The sequence below is a fragment of the Capricornis sumatraensis genome, chromosome 21, assembly GCF_032405125.1.
Source record: "Capricornis sumatraensis isolate serow.1 chromosome 21, serow.2, whole genome shotgun sequence".
Lineage (NCBI taxonomy): Eukaryota > Metazoa > Chordata > Mammalia > Artiodactyla > Bovidae > Capricornis > Capricornis sumatraensis.
Window position 1 is genome coordinate 42662673 of NC_091089.1, and position 18549 is coordinate 42681221.

Below are 18549 nucleotides of genomic sequence, written 5' to 3' on the forward strand. Positions count from 1 at the left end.
TCCTTCTTAGATCTGAAGAAAAATAGTTTGGGTTTACCACAATTAGGATATTTCACTTAGGATTACAAATAAAAAAGCCCACCACACATTTAATAAGAATCTAGTTAAGGGAACCATCCTCCTTCAGAGAAGGCTGTTTTTACGCCATTTGCTTATGTCCTTACATTTTGCCTTTTCGGATCCAGAAAGACAAATAAAGAAAAGTGCCTCTTGTTCTCCACTTCTTCCATCTCACTAGCTAGCTCACTATCCGTATTAAAAATTGTGAGTTCTTACTGATAAGTTCTGATTCCAATCCAACAAAGTTTGTTGTCTCCCCTTTCTCTGTATTTATAACTCCCTTCTCCAAGGGTGAGAAACCTGGTTCTTTCTTTCTTCAATATATATATTTTTTCATTTGCTCCAGCCTAGAGCATGCAAAAAAACATCTTCAAGGTTAACCAACAGAAACGTCTACAAAAAGCTAACTCGAGTGTAAATTTTATTTTACTGATATTTTGTCTCTTGAAGCATATGCCCAGATCTTAAGTGTGCAGTTCAATGAGGTTTGACGAATGCTACCTTGTAACCACACACTAATCGAAATAACACTCCAGTCAACTCAGAAAATTTCCTCGTGGTTTTCCCCAGTCTCATTGTTCTCGTGACTTGCTGTCCCTGGCCAGAGACAGCCACACTTCTGATGTTTCTACAGCATAGATCAGTTTGGGGTTTGGCTTCTTTTGCCAAATATTGTATTTTTCAGATTCCTTCTGTGTATCACTGTTTCACTGCTTATTATCATGGGATAGTTTGCATCAGTCTCCAAGGCCTGCTGTAACAAAGTACCACAAAGCTAGGTGATTAAAAACAAAAGAAATCTGTTCTCCTGGGGTCTGGAGACTAGAAGTCCAACATCAAGGGGTCAGCAGGGCCCTCCGCTCTCTGAAGACTGTAGGGAAGAGCCTGTCCCATGTCTTTCTCCTAGTTTCTGGTGTTCCCAACAATCCTTGCTGTTCCTTGGCTTGTCGACAGTACATGCCATTCTGCCTCTGTGGTCGCATAGCCTATTGTCTGTGTTGTTGTCCATGTTCCTTCTCTTTTTCTTATGAAGACACTAGCTACATCGGATAAGGGCTTCCCTGGAGCTTAGATGGTAAAGAATTTGCCTGCAATGCAGGAGATGCAGGTTTGATCCCTGGGTCGAGAAGATCCCCTGGAGAAGGGAATTGCTCCCCATTCCAGTATTCTTGCTTGGAGAATCCCATGGACAAAGGAGCCTGCCAGGCTACAGCCCACGGGGTCGCAAAGAGTTGACTGAGCGACTAGAGAGAGATATCAGATAAAGGACCCACTCTACTCCAGTATGACCTCATTTCAGCTTAGATCCTCATTATACCTGCAAAGACTCTTATTTCCAAAGAAGTTTACATTCACCTGAATTGGTGGTTGGAACTTCCATGTATCTTCCAAGGACCCAGTTCAACCCATAATGGCAATATTCTGTTGTATGAATATGCCATGATTTGTCTGTTCATTTAACTGTTAGTGAACTTGTGGGTTGTTAACAGCTTTGGCCATTATGAATAAGGCTGCTGTAAACAGTTTTGTGAAAGTCTTTTGGTGGAAATGTATTTGTGTTTCTCTTGGATGTATGCGTTTTTCATGGAATATGTGTAATTACATACATGAGAAACTGCCACTCTTTTCCCAATGTAGCTGTACTGTTTCACATTCCTCCCTGCCGTGTCTGACAACAAGTCCAGTTGCTTCAGTCCTTGAACATGTTGATGCTTTAAGACTTGTGAACATGAATGGTTCTAGCGACATGTGGAGGTATCTCACTGTGGTTGTAATTACATTTCACTGATGACTAATGATGTCAAACACTTTTTCTAGTGCTTATTCTCCTCCATTCCTATATCTGGCTTTTGTAAAATCTTTTGACTGTTTTTTAAAATTATCTTTCTATTACTGCCTTCTATGAATTCATTGTATATTCTGGATTCATCTTTTGTCAAATATATGTATTGCAAATACTTTCTCACCCTCTGTGGCTTGCCTATTCATATTCTTAGTGGGTTGTTTTTTATTTTTGTTTATTTATTTTTTATTGGTAGAAGCAATTTTATTTGTGCTTATACTTTGGTTTCTGTTAATATCATATAAATCTTTCACCTTTCGTTTTTTGAAAGTGCAAGTATTGACTGATTGGCTTTTGGCTGCCCTGGATCATCACTGCTGCGCATAGGCTTTCTCTAGTTTCCGTAACTGGGGGCTCTTTTCTTGTTGCAGCAGCTTCTCTTGCGACAGAGCACAGGCTCTGGGGTGCGTGGGCTCAGTGGTTCTGGCCCCTGGGCCCTAGAGCACAGGCTCAGTAGCTGTGGTGCGTGGGCTTAGTTGCTCCACAGCTTGTGGGATCATCCCAGATTAGGGATCAAACCTGTGTCCCCTGCATTGGTAGGTGGAATCTTAACCACTGGATCACCAGGAAAGTCCTTGTGGGATCTTGTAAATTGGTGTCTCTCTTTTATTCTCGCTCCTCTCTCATTTTTCCATTGTTTGCTCCTTGTGCAAAAGTACAATTGGTTTTTGTAACCTGACCTTATATTTCATTATCTTTCTAAATTCACTTACCAGTAGTTGTCTGCTACTAAATGTCTTAGGATTTTCTAAATAAACAGAGAGATTTTTGAGGAATAGAGACAGTTTTACTCTTTTCTTTCTGACTTCTACGTTGTTGTTTTTTATAATCTTGCCTTATCATACCAGTAAGGCCTCCATATAAGTTGATTGAAAGTAAGTAATGACAGTTTATATCCTTGCTGTGATCCCGGTTTTGCAGGGGAAGGGTTCAATAGTCACCACAAAAAATGGTTGTAACTGTTAAGTTTTTAGAGATGTTATCAATGGCCTTCTATTCCCATTATATTAGTTTCAGGTATGCAACATAATGATTAGATATTTGAATACATATACGGTTGCAAAACAGTCACCAAAGTAAATGTAGTTAATATCCATTATCACACATCGTTACAAAATTGTTTTTCCTGTGGTAAGAACTTTCAAGGTCCTACTCTCCTAACAATTTTCAAGTACGCAATAGAATGTTATTAAATATAGTCACCATGCTGTGCATTACATCCTCATGACTTACTTATTTTATAACTGGAAGTGTGTACCTTTTGACCACCTTTACCCATCTTGCCCACCCCGACCCCTTGCCTCTGCTAAGCACACCGGTCTATTCTCCGTATTTATGCACTTGGGCTTTTGGCTTCATTTTGTTCTTAAACTCCACGTGTAATGAGATCATATGGTGTTTGGTGTTTGTCTTTCTCAGTCTCACTTACTTCACTTGGCATAATGTCCTCAGGGTCCAGGATGGTCTTATTAATATTGTTTACTGATACTTCTTACTCACTGATGTCTACAGACTTACAGATATATTCGTCATCGAATCACAGAATATTCTCACCTTCTTTTGGCAACTTCATTTTACAGAAGGAGAACTTGAAGCAGAGTGGTTGCAAGATGTGGGTTTATCAACCCTGATCTCGGGTGATGAGGAGGAAGATGGCAAAGCCTTGCTCTCTACTTTGACTCGAACCCAGGCAGCTGCAGTGAAGAAGAGATACAATACTTACACACAAACCTTGAGAAAAAAGAACAAGCAATCTGTCAGGGATGTCAGAGACATCTTCGGAGCCAGCGAATCTCCTGTAAGTAATGGACAGGGCTCAAAAGGTATGATTAGGGGAGCAGAGGAGAATATGGGAAAAATATCAGGAAAGTTCATAGTCATCCTCTAGCTTTAAAAGAGAAAACTGAAGCAGACAGCACCATGCAAGATTTTATAAACTTAAGTGACTATTTCTTATTCCCCATGCAGCACGCTCCCTGCACACAAAATTTATTCCCTTCTTTTGAAGTTGGAGGATAACTTCTTTGGTAATGGAGCACGTCTTTGTGGATGGGTTCCAGGGAGCCTTTACTTAAATCTGAGTGCTAAGTGGAAGCTCTGTGGACAGGCAATGCACTCCTGAAAAAGTGGACCCAAGTCTCATGAGCACATCTGGGTGGTTTGCTTTAACTGGGGATGGGGATGAGAGAGTGGTTAGGGTACCCTTTATGTTCAAAGAAATTAAAATGGTAAAAAGTGAGATACAGCATTAATCAAGTGAGCTAGATAATGATTCAAAAAAAATCAGGGCAGCCTCAAATGTTTTCTGAGCCATGGCTGGTTGAAATTCCACGTCACCCTTGGCAGTTCCTGGGCCACAGTTTTACTTGCAAGGCTGTGAGTCACGTCCTCCTATTTCTGTGGTAGTTTCAGTGCTAGCTCTGATCTACTTCATTCATCCATTTGTTGCATCATTGATGCAACAGATAATTATTGGATACGTCCTCTGTGCAATTCTTTTTTAAAAAAATATTTTTTTCTTATTAATTTTGGCTGTGTTGGGTCTGAGTCACAGCATGTAACTCTGAGTTGCAGTGCATGGCCTTTTTCTGTAGCTGAGGTGCAACGGGACTCAGTAGTTGCCGCTCATGGGCTTAATTGCCCCACAGGATGTGCGATTTTAGTTTCCCACCCAGGGATCGAACCCACCTTCCCTGCTTTGGAAGGTGGATTCTTAACCCCTGGACTACCAGGGAAGTCCCACTGTGGGATTCCCTGGTGGCTCAGAGGTTAAAGCATCTGCCTCCAGTGTGGGAGACCCGGGTTCAGTCCTTGGGTTGGGAAGATCCCCTGGAGAAGGAAATGGCAACCCACTCCAGTATTCTTGCCTGGAGAATCCCATGGACGAAGGAGCCTGGTAGGCTAGAGTCCATGGTGTCGCAAAGAGTCGGAAACGACTGAGTGACTTCACTTTCTATGCAGATAGGATTCATGGACCTAATTCATACATAGGAAAAGGGGAACTCGATACTCTAGTGCAGGCAAAGAAAAAGTTGGCTAAGGGAATCTACGTCTGTCAGGAACTTTCTTGGCGTGAACGGAGTCATACTCTGGGTGTGACTGCTGCGCACCCCACCCAGGGGCCCTGGGAGCCGGATTCCATCCGTGCGGCACTGAGTCTCTGTGGCAGAGCAAGAGCTTGAGAATCCATCCAGTGGCTCTTACTTTTTTTTAGTTAATCACTTTGATTTAGGTTTCTTTTCTGCTTAATTGTGATATCAATAATGACATAAATTAAAACTTCAAGGATATTGGGTCAGTTCAATGCAGTTCAGTTCAGTTGCTTACTCATGTCCGATCTTTGCGACCCCATGAATCACAGCATGCCAGACCTCCCTGTCCTTCACCAACTCCCGGAGTTCACTCAAACTCATGTGCATCGAGTTGGCGATGCCATCCAGCCATCTCATCCTCTGTCGTCCCCTTCTCCTCCTGCTCCCAATCCCTCCCAGCATCAAAGTCTTTTCCAGTGAATCAACTCGTCACATGAGGTGGCCAAAGTATTGGAGTTTCAGCTTTAGCATCATTCCTTCCAAAGAACACCCAGGACTGATTTCCTTTAGAATGGACTGGTTGGATCTCCTTGCATCCAAGGGACTTTCAAGAGTCTTCTCCAACACCACAGTTCAAAAGCATCAATTTTCAGTGCTCAGCTTTCTTCACAGTCCAACTCTCACATGCATACATGACCACTGGAAAAACCATAGGCTTGACTAGATGGACCTTTGTTGGCAAAGTAATGTTTCTGCTTTTTAATATGCTGTCTAGGTTGGTCATACTTTCCGTCAAGAAGTAAGCGTTGTTTAATTTCATGGCTGCAGTCACCATCTGCAGTGATTTTGGAGCCCCCAAAATAAAGTCTGACACTGTTTCCACTGTTTCCCCATCTATTTGCCATGAAGTGATGGGACCAGATTCCATGATCTTCATTTTCTGAATGTTGAGCTTTAAGCCAACTTTTTCACTCCCCTCTTTCACTTTCATCAAGAGGCTTTTTAGTTCCTCTTCACTTTCTGCCATAAGGGTGGTGTCATTTGCATATCTGAGGTTATTGATATTTCTCCCGGCAATCTTGATTCCAGCTTGTGCTTCTTCCAGCCCAGGGTTTCTCATGATGTACTCTGCATAGAAATTAAATAAGCAGGGTGACAATATACAGCCTTGACATACTCCTTTTCCTATTTGGAACCAGTCTGTTGTTCCATGTCCAGTTCTAACTGTTGCTTCCTGACCTGCATATAGGTTTCTCAAGAGGCAGGTCAGGTGGTCTGGTATTCCCATCTCTCTCAGAATTTTCCACAGTTTATTGTGATCCACACAGTCAAAGGCTTTGGCATAGTCAATAAAGCAGAAATAGATGTTTTTCTGGAACTCTCTTGCTTTTTGATGATCCAGTGGATGTTATCAATTTGATCTCTGGTTCCTCTGCCTTTTCTAAAACCAGCTTGAACATCAGGAAGTTCACAGTTCATGTATTGCTGAAGCCTGGCTTGGAGAATTTTGAGCATTACTTTACTAGCGTGTGAGATGATTGCAATTGTGCGGTAATTTGAGCATTCTTTGGCATTTCCTTTCTTTGGGATTTGAATGAAAACTCCAGTCCTCTGGTCACTGCTGAGTTTTCCAAATTTGCTGGCATATGGAGTGCAGCACTTTCACAGCATCATCTTTCAGGATTTGAAATAGCTCCACTGGAATTCCATCACCTCCACTAGCTTTGTTCATGGTGATGTTTTCTAAGGCCCACTTGACTTCACTTTCCAAGATGTCTGGCTCTAGATGAGTGATCACACCATCATGATTATCTGGGTCATGAAGATCTTTTTTGTACAGTTCTTCTGTGTATTCTTGCCACCTCTTCTTAATATCTTCTGTTTCTCTTAGGCCCGTACCATTTCTGTCCTTTATTGAGCCCATCTTTGCATGAAGTGTTCCCTTGGTATCTCTAATTTTCTTGAAGAGATCTCTAGTCTTTCCAGTTTTGTTATTTTCCTTTATTTCTTTGCATTGATCTCTGAGGAAGACTTTCTTATCTCTCCTTGCTATTCTTTGGAACTCTGTATTCAGATGCTTATATCTTTCCTTTTCTCCTTTGCTTTTTGCTTCTCTTCTTTTCACAGCTATTTGTAAGGCCTCCCCAGACAGCCATTTTGCTTTTTTGCATTTCTTTTCCATGGGGATGGTCTTGATTCCTGTCTCCTGTACAGTGTCACGAATCTCCATCCATAGTTCATCAGGCACTCTATCTATCAGATCTAGGCCTTTAAATTTATTTCTCACTTCCACTGTATAATCATAAGGGATTTGATTTAGGTCATACCTGAATGGTCCAATGGTTTTCCCTACTTCCTTCCATTTAAGTCTGCATTTGGCAGTAAGGAGTTCATGATCTGAGCCATAGTCAGCTCCCATTTTTGTTTTTGCTAAATGTATAGAGCTTCTCCATCTTTGGCTGCATAGAATATAATCAGTGTGATTTTGGTGTTGACCATCTGGTGATGTCCATGTGTAGAGTCTTCTCTTGTGTTGTTGGAAGAGGGTGTTGCTACGACCAGTGCGTTCTCTTGGCAAAACTCTATTAGCCTTTGCCCTGCTTCATTCCATATTCCAAGGCCAAATTTGCCTGTTACTCTAGGTGTTTTTTGACTTTCTACTTTTGCATTCCAGTCCCCTATAATGAAAAGGACATCTTTTATGGGTGTTAGTTCTAAAAGGTCTTGTAGGTCTTCATAGAACCATTCAACTTCAGCTTCTTCAGCGTTACTGGTTGGGGCATAGACTTGGATTACTGTGATATGGAATGGTTTGCCTTGAAAACGAACAGAGATCTTTCTGTCGTTTTTGAGATTGCATCCAAGTACTGCATTTCGGGCTCTTTTGTTGACCATGATGGCTACTCCATTTCTTCTAAGGGATTCCTGTCTGCAATAGTAGACATAATGGTCATCTGAGTTAGATTCACCCATTCCAGTCCATTTTAGTTCGCTGATTCCTAGAATGTCGATGTTCACTCTTGCCATCTCTTGTTTGACCACTTCCAATTTGCCTGGATTCATGGACCTGACATTCCAGGTTCCTATGCAGTATCACTCTTTACAGCATCGGACCTTGCTTCTATCACCAGTCACATCCACAACTGGGTATTGTTTTTGCTTTGGCTCCATCCCTTCATTCTTTCTGGAGTTATCTCTCCACTGATCTCCAGTAGCATATTGGGCACCCACCAACTGGGGAGTTCCTCTTTCAGTACCCTATCATTTTACCTTTTCATACTGTTCATGGGGTTCTCAAAGCAAGAATACTGAAGTGGTTTGCCATTCCCTTCTCCAGAGGACCACATTCTGTCAGACCTCTCCACCATGACCCGCCCATCTTGGGTGGCCCCACATGGCATGGCTTGGTTTCATTGAGTTCCGTGTGTTTAGATTGACTAGTTTTCTCTGATTATGATTTCAGTGTATCTGCCCTCTGATGCCCTCTCGCAACACCTACCGTCTTACTTGGGTTTCTCTTACCTTGGACGTGGGGCATCTCTTCATGGCTGCTACAGCAAAGCGCAGCTGCTGCTCCTTACCTTAGACGAGGGCACCCCTCCTGACCTTGAACGTGGAGTAGCTCCTCTCGGCCCTCTGTGCAGCCACCACTCCTTGGGCATGGGGTTGCTCCTCTCGGCCACTGCCCCTGACCTCGGGTGTGTGGTAGCTCCTCTTGGCCACTCCTGTGCTGTCGCAGCCAGGCACTCTTGGCTGCCGCCCCTGACCTCGGACGTGGGGTACCTCCTCTCAGCCACCGTCCCTGACCTTGGGCAAGGGGTAGCTCCTCTTGGCCATGCTTCTGCGTGGTCCGTCACAGCCATCATGCTTTTGCGTGCTTATTGGGTAACTGACGTAAATGAAAACAATTCTAATTTTAGTTACTTTAGGTTGTGTGTCAGTCAGGTCTTCTCTTAGATACATTAACCAGAGTGGGGTGTTGCCAGAGCAGCTCACGTCTACAGAGTTAAGCTTTGCCTGTGCGTTTACAACATCCCAGAAGAATCCTGGCCTTTAGACCTGTCTTTGTTTTTGTTGAGTCTCTCAGCCACGTCCAACTCTTTGCAACCCTATGGACTGCAGCACGCCAGGCTTCCCTGTCCTTCGCTATCTCCTAGAGTTTGTTCCAACTTATGTCCATTGAGTTGGTGAGGCCATCCAACCATCTCATCTTCTGTCATCCCCTTTTGCTCCGGCCGTCAATCTTTTCCAACATCAGGGTCTTTTCCAATGAGTTAGCTCTTCGCATCAGGCGGCCAAAGTATTGGAGCTTCAGCATCAGTCCTTCCAATGAATATTCAGGGTTGATTTCCTTTAGGATTGAATGGTTTGATCTCCTTGCTGTCCAAGGGAAACTCAAGAATCTTCTCCAGCACCACAGTTCGAAAGCATCAGTTCTTTGGCACTCAGCCTTCTTTATCCAACTCTTAGAACGGTCTAAAGTAGTGGAAATGACCCATTTCTATGCTCTCCAGTGTGATAGCCCCAGCCACATATGGCATCAGTACTTGAAACATAGCTAGTGTAAGTAAGGAATGAAAATTTTAACTGTTCAATCATAATTGATTTAAACCTAAGTTGTCACATATGGTTTGTAGCCAGTATATTGATCACAGTTCTAGAATCTTCTGCCATATTAGAGCAGAATGAGGGAAGGCATTCTGAGTTCTGTGCTGTTTGAACTTTCATCCTGGTTGAAACCTGTGTCTTCCTGGAAGGTGAGATTGTCCTCAGCTGGAACTGGGTACAGGCAATGCCTATAACTTGAGGCCAGGCTCCATACACACAAGTCCTGGACTAGATGCCTATCAAAGGAAAGGTTTGCCCTTCGGGTTTAAATTCCCAGTGTCATTTTCCAGTTATTGCCCAGATCATCTTGAGTGAGTACTAAGCACTTGGCCTACACGCATTCTTTCCCCATTTCTGTTTCTGGCTACTTCAGACTAAGATTTTTCATTTCCCCTTGCTGTTGTTGTTCAGTCGTGTCTGACTGTTTGTGACCCCATGGACTGCAGCACTCCAGGCTCCCCTGTCCTTCACCATCTCCCAGAGTTTGCTCCAATTCACATCCCTTGAGTTGGTTGTGGTATCTGACCATCTCATCCTCTGCTGCCCCCTTCTCCTTTTGCCTTCAGCCTTTCCCAGCATCAGGGTCTTTTCCAGTGAGTTGGCTGTTTGCATCAGGTGGCCAAAGTATTGGAGCTTCAGCATCAGTCCTTCCAGTGAATATTCAAGGTTGATTTCCTTGAGGATTGACTGGTTTGATCTCCTTGCAGTCCATGGGACTCTCAAGAGTCTTCTGCAGCACCAGAGTTCAAAAGCACCAATTCCTCTTCCCTGGCAAACTGCAAAATATAGAAGTGTCTGTAGCTTCTCTTGGGTCCCCCAGGTACTCAAGAAAAATGCATAACTAGCCTCTCTAGGTTTCCTAAAACGTCGCACTGTAGCCACATAGAAACAGTGCTTCTCCTTTCACTTAGACCCTGAAGGGAAGTATAATGTGGGCACTTTCCCACTGAGGCTTAAGTCTTATGAACAGTCTTATTTTTCCGTAGCATGTAAGTACAGTAAACTGTTCAATATTTGACTCCAGCAAAGGCAGAGAGATGACCACATTCCTGGTGGGCCAGGGGAGTGGCCCGGGGCCTGCCTTCTGTGCACCTCCCTCTTCTCTCCACCCAGTCTTACTGCTGGAGGTCCAGCTCTAGAGACAGTGGGGAGTGAGGCAGGCCAAGTGGTCGCAGGTAGAAGAAGATAGTCAGTCTGTCACCATGGGGACAGTTAAGTTGAAACCTGAATATATTTAGCTGCTGCCTGGTCTTCTCCTAAACAGCTGTTGTCTTCTGAATTAGGCGACGCCTTCCTGCTCATTACATTTGCATCCTGGAGATGTGCTTTTTCTTGATCAGCATTGACCTTCCACACGTTTTTCTCTTGTACTCTTTTTTCAGGCCCAAGTTTTTCTCTACCCTTATCAAACCATTATTGCTTGCTTTTCATCTTCCAGGGACATCCAGCAATTTCTGTTCTGCTAATGGAAGTGTTTCGTGGTTTCTAGATATACTCTTTGAGAAAAGTATCTCTGACATGTTAAGTAATTTACAGGAGCAGGAGACTAGGTCATCTTGATCCAAATTTCTTCTGTCAATTTCTCAGTAGTATGTGTTTCTTCCAAAAAATGTGGTCTTTTTCCTTATTATAAAAGTAATACACAGTGTATAATGGAAATTTAGAAAATATGGACAAGCAAGGAAAAACATGAGTATTTCTATGGGCCCAAATAAAATTTTGTGATTTAATTGACTAGTCAATAAATATAATTTTCAGTGAAATTCTATTCTAAAAGACTATTTAAGCCTTGTTTTAGTAGAACTCTTATACACTAAATCACAGATACTAAGTCAGCCTTTGGGTACATAGTGCAAGATCTCAAATCCATTTCATCATGAGCCCAAACAGAATTTTTCTAATATTCAGAAGCTGTGAATCAGATATTACCTCCAGTAATACATTTCACTGAGCAAAATAGTCAACCGAATCTATTTTCAGTTTCATAACTGATAAACAATTAAAGGTGGGACTAACTCACAATTAACTGTATAAATATAGGTATACAGTCCTTTTTTAAAAAAACATGATTATATCACACATATACACTTGACTGCATGGTACAGAAAACCCAAGAGTTCTACAAGTACAAATGCGGAAACTGAAAGAAGGTGTTCCCTTGCTTTAGCATAGATCCAGCTTCCTCCCGTCTTTGTATTGTGTCTTTCATGCATGGCCTTCATCCTTCTGCTCACCAAGGGGGCTGGGCCACTCCTGACAACCACATCCATGTTCCTGGCAGCTCCAGGTACTTGTACCTCCTGACTGTCTCTGTCTGACTTCAATTTCCCAGAAATCTTACTTGGTAGAATTCCAGTTACCTCTCATGGCCTGGAAACATTATATGATCACTCTTAGCTACAAGAGAGCCTGGGAAATTAATACTTTCTAATTGTACACAAACATTCCTGAAAAAAAAAATAAGACCCTATTAAGGAAGACAGGCAACTAGGTTTGGGGCAGGCGGCTAATTTACAGTGTCTTGCACAGAGACCAGTGTCTGTCGCTGCACCTGGTGTGTGGTGAGGCCCCAGGACTGGCTGCCAAGTGGCCACATGTGGTGCTGGGTGCACAGGCAGTCGTATCTGTGGGTGTCTCACCAAGTCTGGGTGAACGTGCACACTGTATGCATAATACGTGATTGAATGCACGGTGACCCCTGGGAGAGCATGCCTGAATAAAAATGCACTCTGTTTTTCTCAATAGCCAGATGAGTTTTGTTGTGTCCCAGCTCCTCTTCTGGATATGAGCCCAGATGAAGGAAGGATGCCAATGGTCCCCTGCAGAAATGGTCAGCTGGTAAGACAAAGAGACGGGTGCGAGCGCCCGGAGGTCAGGAGAAGTGGTTACTTCAAGGCAACCTGGAAAATTTTAAGGGGAAAAAAAAAACTTATCCTGTAACGAGGAAGAAAAAAGAGTCTCAGACTCAGGAATGAATAATTAAATAGTTAAACCCGCAAACAACGTCGTCGGGGCCTCCTTGTACCTACAGTGACAAAAACAACCACAGCTGCGGCTGCCGGGAGTCAGGACTGGGGGAGGCCGTCAGCTGAGCCATTGTTCTCTCTGCTGAGTGCACAGTGGAAAATTTTAGGCTACCTTCTTTGAATCCTTCAGAATTAATTTAATTCTCACCATAAGAAATATTTTGACATTTCAGTTATTTTCTAAATGTAAATCTGTCATGGGGACACAGCACTGCAGCCTCTGGAATGTGTCACAGTAAGTGGGAAAAACACAGAATCTTGCGCAGGAGGTAAATGGGCTTCACTAGAGCCCACCTCGCCCAGGTTAGTAGAGTTTCAGAGTGCTGATTGGCGTTCAGAACTGCCACTGAGGCTATTTTAGCAAAAGAGAAGACTCTCAAGCTGTGGTTTGTACCTCCTGGTGTGAGGCTGGATCCTCTTACTGAGCACGCCCTTTACCCTGAGAAGGACATGGGTTATTGACATCTGTCTCCATATGGCCTCCTGGCAGCAAAAATCTACAGGGAGAGACTTGCTTCTCTCATGTTTCTATGCTTCCTTCTCCTTAGCCCTTTATTTTCCTTCCCAGCAGAGGGAGAGGGGTTCTGTGTTGGTCGAGGAGTGCCCCGTGTGCCATTCTTGATCTGATGAAGACGATGGTGACAATGATGTTTAGCTTCTCCGCAGTTTCCTTTGCCCTTAAGTGTGTCTCATGAGGGGCCCTCTGTCAGCACTTTACAGACCAGCCCCTTGTCCCTTGCAGATTATCTCCATTTTCCCTTTTCTTCTTTTCATTTCTTGCATTAAATTCACAAAGCTTTTAAATTGTCTCTTACATTTCCCTTGTCTTTTTGCCCATTTGTTCTGTATGCTAGCAGATTTTGTCCACATCATCCTGTGGAAACCTATTTCTAATTTTTGTCAAGAGTGGTTATAATTGGGTCCCTGTTGATTTTTAAATTCAGCAGTCATCCTGTTAATTCATAAGAACTCCTGCTTTTTGCACTGATTTACCCTTCCTTGTTATAGGTAGTCCTGATTGATGATTGCAATAGTCTCTCAAATCTCTCTGAAACTGTTACATCATCATAAGCCTTTTCCTCTTCCCTCAATTATCTCTTTCTCCCAGAATGTTTATCATTATCTGTATACTTCTTTTTTTCCCAAAATGTTGCTTTTTCTCCATGGCTAACTTTTTTATAGTGTTGATTTTTCTCCAGTGACTGATGATACTTGGCGATTGGCTGGATTGCCTAGTTAGTGACTTTTAGGACATGTCTTTGCTGTATAGCTTTCTCTGCCATTATATAGATGTTTTCCCACAGAGCTCTTTATTGACCAAGAGGGCTGACTTTGGGTCCTTTGTAAGTCAGTAAGGTGTGTGAACAGTCTGTGAAGGGACGTTATTTTAACAGCATACATGGATGGGTCTGTGCACATGTGTATGTGTAGACATGTACACATACACAGATAATTGAGCACACACACTTTCAATTCCAAAGGGAAAGTAACAGATGACATCATTCCCAGCTAAAATTCATGTTTCCGTTTTACTTTCCCACCCATACCTTTCATGAAGGTCCGGAGTGACCTGATATTGAGGTCTGTCATGGTCCCAATGCTCGGCCTCTTTCTTAGGCAGGTGGTTCACTTCCTCCAGAAGGCTTTCCTTGGGTTTATGCCTGGCTTCTGCCTGCTGCTCAGTATAAAGGGGGCTGTCGGGAGGTCTTCGGCCCCTTCACTGAGGAAACCCCTCACACTGAATTTTCCTAGCTGTCACCCTGGAGCCTCTTGTCCTGTGTAATTATCAGTCTAAGTTTGGTTGTTCATTTGTCTGCTTTTTGTGGATTTGCCCTTTGCTTGCCAGCAGTGTTGTCTTATGCTCTTCTTAGGCTGAGAATTTCTCTATGATTAGGAAGCAAATTATTTTTTACTTTCCAGAAATTTCTAACAATTGTTCATCTGTTAGGAGAATACTTTGTTGGTTTTCAGTGCCCTTTGGAGCTGTACCTATAAAAATATGCCCTTTCTCTATTGGGAGTGGTTCACTCTGTGCCCCATCCTGACCTAAGTTTTCTTGTACTGCGTTTTAGCATTGTTTCCACTTCCAAAGAGACGTGTATTCTTCACGTGAATAGCATACATACACACTGGGGGAAAGTTAGAGAATACAGAAAAAGAAGTTTCTAAGGTCTCATGTGAAAGTTTATTTCATTAATACACAGCATGTTTAATTTTGCAAAGCATTGTTTTAATCATGGATAGGATATTTGCATCTTATTTTGGGAGATTTGCCATTATATCACAAATGCTGCTAAGAAAATCTTAGAGCATATACACAAGGCCTACAGAGCAGTGCATTACAGTCTCAAATACATTTGCTGCATAGTTGCATAGTGAAAAATCAGAGCCTTTCCAAATCTCAGAGAATGGGAATGAAATATTTGGCTCAGTTATGTGTGTTTGTGAGATAATCGGTCTAATGTTTTTCTAGTTTCATAATCGAAAGAGCACTGAATGCTCTTGCTTTTGATTTGTAAATCATTCCAAAATATACTCATAAAGTCTGACTTTTAAGTGGCGTAGTTTTATCAGTAAGCTTCCTGACTTAGACAATTAGAGGTTTGTTTTCCTTACAAAATAAGGACTCTGAGGCTGGTATGACTAATACCTCTCTCATGGACCTAGCAATTTTTTAATCTTTCCATTGTGTTCCATGTAGCATGCAGGGTAATATTTAATGCTGAGGGATGTCTGGGCATCACACGTGTCATGTCCACGTCCTGGAAGAAGCATCAGTCAGCTTGATTCTGTCCACGTCAGCAAGAGAACACAAGCCTTCCCAGTTCTTCTCCCTAGTAGCATTTTAACCAAAATCGCACTGGACCGAACCATCACAGGATCACACTTGGTCCTCGTAGACAGACACACAGCATCCTACAGCAAGGTCATGATATTCGTATGTTGGAGGAGAAAAGAAAAGCAAGTTGTGGCAGGCAGATAGTAGTGTCTGCTTTTGAGACTCATTTCTCTTCCAGTGCGCGACACTTATAAGGATCAGCATCCTTTCGGAGGAACTGGTGAATGCTCTTACCGTTATTTCAGTCCTTAACTCTGTATCTCCACAGGGCTGTGTCTTTAAACCGATTCTAGTGTAATGTATAATTGAGTAAACCATCACGCTGGGGAAGATGTACGTTCATGCTAAGTCACTTCAGTCATGTCCACCTCTTTGAGACCCTATGGACTGTAGCCCTCCAGGCTCCTCTGTCCATGGGGATTCTCTGGGCGAGAATACTGGAGTGGGTTGCCATGCCTTCCTCCAGAGGATCTTCTCAACCCAGGGATCGAACCTACCTCTGTTAAGTCTCCTCCATTGGCAGGCAGCTTCTTTATCACTTGCGCCACCTGGGAAGCCCTTATTGGGAAAGACGTGCCTGGATAAAAGTGACTTCACTTCTCTCCTTAGCCAGGTGATACCTGTGACAGCCATGCTAGCGAGCTGGATGGCGCCCAGGAGGGAAAAGCGCTGCCAGGAATCATCAAAGCCAGCGGCCCCTTGGTAAGTGATAGAGGAGGATGGGGGAGGGATGAGACGGGCAGCCAGTCTTTCAAGACAGCCGCGCAAAACCTCACCACAGGGCAGCATAGTTAAGGTAGCTGGACAAGCACAGCTGTCAGCACGCTGGGCTGCCTTTATTCGGAGGAAGTCATTCAGCGGGAAGTGAACCGAGGTTAATAGTTACAGCCACAAATAACTACGTGCTCTATTAAAACAGACACAAAACCAGAAGACCAATGAGGGTAGGCATTTCTTTATGACGGATTTAGTCCCTTTACATTTTTCTCTTATTTTAAAGTATTCTCCTATGAGTGTTAGTCCCGTTGGGTCCCAGGTCCACTGGATACAGATGTCAAGTCATGGGACAGCAGCACGTGTTTCCCCAGTGCAGGGCGAACACCAGGCACCTTACCTCTGAGTGCACTCTGCACCCCAGGTGTCCAGGGCTCCCTTCCCTCCCCGCCACCTGCATTTCCCCACAGCCACTCCCCACCCCCGACACTCCTCCCCGCACTTACCCAGAGCAGACTTCAGGCAAGCCCCGGGAGAAGGATCCAGCATCTGTCAGTTTATAGACAAGGAAGGTTGCTTTTTTCATGGTTTAGCCAGACAGAGCCTTCTCTCACATCTGTTTTTACGTGCCGTTCTATCCTGAGCTGTCTTTTCTCTCCCTTGGTGAAATGTGTATACTTCATTTTTTCTTTACTTTTTCCATCCTCATATTCCCTCTCCTAAGGAAGTTAGGGGAGGGAATGCTGAATCCCAGAAGGTTCCCTCCTCCCTGCTGAGACAGTATTGGTGGTGTAACTTTTTTTTTTCCAGTTATGTTTGTTGATGCTACTAGGTTTTAGGAAAGAAAGGTTTGGTCATCTGAAGAGTTCATATAATATTTTATGCTTTTGTTAATGTCCAATGTGTTGGTTTTGCAATAAGCTGCCTACAATAAAGGAATTGTCTATTATATATAATTGCCTATTGTCTATATATTATATGAGGCTGAGTCTTGACTCTAAATCATAAATGCCACTAAATCTAGGCCTTTACAAAAGATTTATTTACAAAAAGGCTTACAACCCAGTCTACAATCCTCACAAACTACAGATCATTCATATAGATAAGCGAAAACATTTTCCTTGTGTGTAGTTGACATAAAGGAATTAGTCATTTGAGGTGTTAGTTAATTCAGAAGGCAAAGTAGTCAGTCTGGTTTATTTCCAATGCCTTAAGTAAAAATCAAATAGCTACATTTGCTATTGATTTATAATTCACTGCAAAATACAATCACACCATCTGTTAAAAATGATCATTTACATCTGTGTTTGCTTTATAGAAAAGAAAATCTAAGAAACCTTGATTTAAACAAGTAGGAGTTTGTTTTAATCACAAAGAAGCGACTAATGGTGGGTAAATCAAGCTGGTACAACTTCAGTACAGTGCAGTGCCAACCTTAGAGTGAACTTCTGGCTTTTTTCTTCCATGCCGCCACCATAGCATGTGGATCTAATCTTTAAATTCACAAGATGATTAGCAAACACGTATTAGATGGCTCTCGCTTTGCTTGCATTGAATTTCAGTATCCTAAATTTTCTCTCACGTTACTCTCTTTTGCTCAGATTTCTTCATCTTTATGCTCCAGGTTAGTAATTTCTTTCTTAGTCATGATCCTGTTATCTTGTTTAGCTTCTCTTACTCCTTGTAAATTTCAGCAAACATATTCTTATTTCCCAAGAACAACTTTTTTCTCTGTGATTTACCCATCATGGTAGCTGTAAGTTCTTGATTCATAGCAGCTATAGACCCTTGAAGATAATTATATTATTTGTAAGGAATGGGATTATTTCTGCCTCTTTTTTTACTGTTACATATTTTTAAAACAAGTGGCTGCATTTTCAGTATATAATTCAGTTCATTTTGAGAAGTGTTTTTACCTGTGTAATCACAGCCCGTCAAAACAAAGAACATTCCAGTCACCCTAGACGTTTCTCTCAGGCCTTTTTCCCACCCACTGTCCTCTTTCTCTGGCAGAGGCCGACCCTGTTGGGATTAGTATGCACTCTTGTGTCTGGCTTCTTGCACGCAAAGTAATTTTAAGATTCATCCACTTGTTGCATGCGTTAGAAATTTAGTCCCTTTATCACTAACAATAATCCATTGTGTAGATATACTACTGTTGGTGTATCTTTTCACCTGATGATGGGCGTTTGGATTAGTTACACTTTTGAGCCATTATGAATAATGCCACCGTGAACATTCATTTGTAACAGTAGAAAGGATGTGTACTCTCATTTCTCTTGGCTAAACACACAATATAATTCAGGTTTTTGGTAAACAAGCCACCCCCAGCCCCATCACCCTTAACTCTTAAATTCAGCAAGGAATAATTCAATAAATCAAAAATAACTGAATGCTGTCTTTTGGAGAAAGCTTCTGTAGGCAGAA

At 42.6% G+C, this 18549-nt stretch overlaps 1 protein-coding gene across 1 annotated transcript in view; it reads left to right on the top strand.

Moving 5' to 3' along the window:
• ARHGAP28 (Rho GTPase activating protein 28) overlaps positions 1-18549 on the top strand; it is a 134304-nt gene that overhangs the window by 77708 nt on the left and 38047 nt on the right. Inside the window, exons 3-4 of the mRNA XM_068993659.1 lie at positions 3484-3701; positions 16018-16110. Of these exons, the coding sequence (XP_068849760.1) occupies positions 3484-3701; positions 16018-16110 (311 nt within the window). The remainder of the gene's footprint in view (positions 1-3483; positions 3702-16017; positions 16111-18549) is intronic.